Genomic DNA, 4,775 nt, shown 5'->3' with positions numbered 1-4,775 from the left:
TTTAGCCAAATGCTTTATAATATAGTATAGATAAATATACACTTTAGAAGCCCAGAATAAATAAAAGTGTAAAAGCCCATTCAGTTGGGCCTCACCAAATTATCCTTCTTATTTATTTATCTAATTCTAGGGTTTCTGATGCTGCGCGGATTGTGAGAAGAAAACCATTTCCTCTGATCTCTTCCGCCTTCCCCTTTCCAAACAGCAACCATGGTAACTCTTCTTCTTCGTCTTCATCACGATCGTCTCTAATTTTTTAGAAAGAGAACAATGCTTAACGTCATGTGAGATTACGGTTTTACATTCATTTTTGTTGCTATCTTTCAGATTATTCCTGATAAGAATCGTAAGGCCATCTCCAAGTACCTCTTTCAAGGTTCTAATTATTCCCTCTTTATGCGTATATCTATGTATGCTGCGCGTTTCATGGTGATTGATTTTTTGTTTGGTATGCATTTATTAAACATATAGAGGGAGTTTGCTTTGCCAAGAAGGACTACAATTTGGCAAAGCATCCGGAGATCGATGTGCCGAACTTGCAGGTGATTAAGCTGATGCAAAGCTTTAAATCAAAGGAATATGTACGTGAGACATTTGCGTGGATGCACTATTACTGGTATCTCACGAACGATGGGATCGAGTTCCTCAGGACTTACTTGAATCTTCCTTCCGACATTGTGCCTGCTACTCTCAAGAAGTCAGCTAAGCCACTTGGACGTCCCATGGGTGGCCCTCCAGGAGACCGTCCTCGGTAATTATCTAATACTGCTCTGCTCTTTTCTCTTAGTTTTCTATTTTGTTGTATAATTAATGTTTGTTTTTCAGTGGCCCGCCAAGATTTGAAGGAGACAGGCCGAGATTTGGTGATAGGGATGGATACCGTGGTGGACCTAGAGGGCCTCCTGGTGAATTTGGTGGTGAAAAGGGTGGAGCTCCGGCGGATTACCAGCCTGCTTTTAACAGGGTAATGTTTGCCTCTATGCTTCCATTAATCATTGGTTTTCTTGCATGCTTTTATGATAGATATTCATATAGTAGGAGCATTGCAGTTAAACTGTTCTTAAATCCCAGGTAGGAAGATATTGGTAGTTTTAGTTATTGGCCTTCCTTGAGAATCTTTTTGATGCTGATGCTATTTTTGGGGTCAGCATTGGGGTATCAGATGTTTGCTTGTTCCACTTGGACCACAAGCTGTTCTATAAGATGCTAAACAAATTTTTATGCGTAATGGATTTCTTGGGGCTTCAACATGGTAGAGATTAATGTTTTGAGATTCCATTTATAGTTTGACCCTCTTGATACCAAATCTCGAACACTAGTTGTATTATAGACTTGAATTTTGATCACAAAAATGTAAGCTTTAAATTTGCATGTAATCTGTTTCAGTCTTAGCATTGAACTTGTTTAATGCTCGTATATTGAGGTATAATGTTCAAACACAATTAACAATTTGGTGGTTGTGATCTTAAAAATATGTGATAAGGATGCTTTCTTGATTGTGATAACATTTTAAGTAGGTTCAGTAGAGTTATAGTTTGAAATGAAACCCATATTTGCTGATGTTTGCACTCTTTTTGTTATGAGATCACACAGCTGTAGCAACTCTGGCTCGAACCATTCTGTCATCTTTTTCCGTTTTATTGAAAATTACCATATTTTTCCTCATGAGATACCCATGAAACTGAAGATTTCCTTTCTTTTAAAAGTTTTGAAGTTGGAAATAACTTACCTCTTTACTGGGTTGTTACCATAAAAATGAAGGTTTTTTGTTTGCAAGCATAGGACAGTTTTCTTAGAACGGTATTAGTTTCTATAAAGGACAGGAAGGATATGTTTGAAGAGCAAATTTTGTATATGTATCATATTGCGATGATGGGCTACTAGTTTCTTGCTATCTAAACGTGGTTCTTAAATGATGGCTCAGTTATCAACTGTTACTGTATGTATTTGTTATATGTGTTGATGGGTTCATTCATGGTTGTCTAACCTGTAGTGTACTGAAACTTGCTGTGCAGGGTCCTGGTGGAAGGCCGAGCTTTGGTCGTGGAGGTGGCAGTTATGGAGGAGGCGCACCACCAAGCTCAAGTTTCGCTTAAACATTTCATATTCTTAGGGTGTTTGCAGTTGAATTTTAAACTTGATCTTGGTTTGCTGAAATGCTGTGCTTTTCTTTCACTTGTTATATGATCTACAATTTTGTTGATTTGATTGGTTCTCTTTGTCCATGATAATTCCAAATTTAGAATATTGCAAGGCGGTTTTTCAAAAACCTCTTGGTTATTTTGTGCAACAAGGCAATTTTATTCCTTCTTAATTTAAGATTTAGGGGAGTTCCTATGATTTTTTATAACGAAAAGGTACATGGAAATAAGTTGTCATTTTAGTGTAGGCATAAATCTTGAGCATTTTGGGGCTTAGGTAGGCTTCAAATTTGCTGCCTTTATGCATAGCATAGCATGAAGATAGTGATGAAACACTCATTTTGCAATTAAGCATTAACATCTTTAAAACTGTATGTGTACGTAGTATAGCTATCAAGAGTGAGTGGCGACTGCAGTAGTAACAAACATTGCACTTTTAAGTCATATTTGGCACAATTCTGGAATCACATCGAGCAGCAGCTAAACCTCCATCACTTTCTTTTTTGTTTATTTTTTGGTAATATCAGAAAAAGGGAAATTAGGAAAACAATTTGGATCGTTATATATCATTTTTAATTAAAGTTTACTTTTTATCTTATTTTAAATAATATTAATTACCGTAATTAAAGTTTTTCTAAGTCCTCAATTCATTTGGGACGTTAAACTTGTAATCGATTATGTCATGACAATTTCAAATATTAACCAAATTTATTCTGTTAACTTTGTTAATTATTTTTAACCAATGACATTCCATCTTTTTTAACGTTACCTTTAAATTAAACCCACCTGCTCCATTTTTTAAAGATAGAAACCCCAAACCGTTCAAGCAAAGATGGTTTTAACGGTTTCAATTAGTTTATCACTTTCGACAATCTATGCAAATTGAGCACTATTTCATACATCTTATATATAGGTTCCTATCCATCTTAAAATTTAATGACAAGAGTAAATATGTAATTTTTTTTGTAACTCCCATATCATTAATTGGGACTTACAAAATCATAAAATCCCATTATTTTTGTTAACTTATTATTGAATATCCAATTATGTGAACATGTGAACATCAAAATGTTTATAAATGTATACGTTCATGTTGTGATCATATATGTTCTAGATCTCTCTCGATAAGACCATATGTGTTCGTACATGTTCAAATGGGTCGTTATGGTTATATAATTGACACATGTTTCACATGTGTTCATAATTGATTGAAAGATTTCGACACTAAAACCATCAAGAATCAACTATCTAACTTTACCATATCACAAATAAATGATTAAATCTTAATTTTCAACTTCTTTAACCAAAAATAACATAGAAACTAACATCATTTGACAAGCGTTTAACTTACTAATCAAAACCCTATGAACCCTAACATAATTCATACCCCAACTTTGACATCAATAAAAAATTTAGTAAGCATGCCTTGGAATGTCTTCTACAAATAGCAATTCTTCAAGATTTTTATGACCAATATTTCAGGTTTCTAATCATTTTCTTCAATTGTTAGCTTCAATCTTTCAATGTATCATTTTCCTAGTTGCATGGGGAGATATGAATCAAACCGCAGGTTTACGGTTTGATTTGGATAAAGAGAGAATTTCATTCTAGAAAGAGAGAGGTAATTATCATAATAAGACTTTTTGGCTGAAAATTGGGTTTAAATAGTTAGTACAAGAATTTTCACTTATCAAATATAAGACTAATCGGTAACAAAATCTAGGCCATTATAAAAAGTCAAAAATGGTGGGTTATAACAAAAATCCTAATATGCCCCTCCATTTTTAAATTAGATTGTGAGATTAGACACAACATTCACTAATATTTCAAAAATACCACTATGTTTAATGACCATAGATTAAAACATTTTAATGATTGAGATTAGTCCTCACGGTCCTCAATCTTTTTATAGTTCTCTCTCTCTCTCTCTCTCTCTCTCTCTATATATATATATATATATCTATACTACTTTATTAAGCATATTCACTCAAAGTCTTAAATTTATAAATTCCCAAAATACCCTTATCTATACCATCTTTTTAATCAGATTTAACAAAAGTCTTAAAAACAACATCTTCTAATGCATTTGGTACTACTTTTTAATGCACAAAAAGTCTTAAAAACAACCTCCCATGCATCTGGTACTACTCTATCAAGCATAAGACTTGCCCCATTGATAACAGCGCCTCCACCTGCTCGTTACCTTTCCAATGCTCTCTGGCTCTCTGCCTCTCGACGGCGACAAATCACAGAGACGACGATTCGATTACAGAGATGATAATTCAAGGGGTTTTCTAACCCCACCTCTGCTACCAACTAAATCCCACCCCCTCCTACACTAACAGACAAAAAACAGCTAAAGACAAAACTTAAATATTTTCATTTTTAACCTTTTAATTTTTTAACTTTTAACCCTAACCTTTTTATATTCTAACTTTTAACCCTTTACTTTTTTAACATGTTTTGTATTATTATTAATTAATAAAATATTAATAATATATATTAATAAAATATTAATAATACATATTAATAAAATATTAATAATACATATTTCAAATATAAATTAAATTTATTAATTAAAACTTTGATTTTTCATGTTAAATCAACATATTCACGAGTAAGAGTACGCTCTAT

General features: G+C 33.2%; 1 protein-coding gene across 1 annotated transcript; it reads left to right on the top strand.

Annotated features, from left to right (window-relative positions):
- The first annotated feature begins 140 nt into the window (after window positions 1–140).
- Window positions 141–2,269, top strand: LOC112504556 (40S ribosomal protein S10-1-like). The gene is made up of 5 exons (XM_025108503.1): window positions 141–213; window positions 328–376; window positions 472–751; window positions 826–964; window positions 2,016–2,269. Exons 1-5 carry the CDS (start codon window positions 211–213, stop codon window positions 2,094–2,096), a joined length of 552 nt encoding a protein of 183 aa, XP_024964271.1. The 5' UTR covers window positions 141–210; the 3' UTR covers window positions 2,097–2,269.
- The last annotated feature ends 2,506 nt before the right edge of the window (window positions 2,270–4,775 follow it).

The sequence above is a fragment of the Cynara cardunculus genome, unplaced genomic scaffold (genome assembly GCF_001531365.2).
Source record: "Cynara cardunculus var. scolymus isolate 2C unplaced genomic scaffold, CcrdV1 Un_Scaffold_6000, whole genome shotgun sequence".
In the NCBI taxonomy this organism is placed as follows: domain Eukaryota; kingdom Viridiplantae; phylum Streptophyta; class Magnoliopsida; order Asterales; family Asteraceae; genus Cynara; species Cynara cardunculus.
This window is presented reverse-complemented; position numbering and strand designations above follow the sequence as displayed.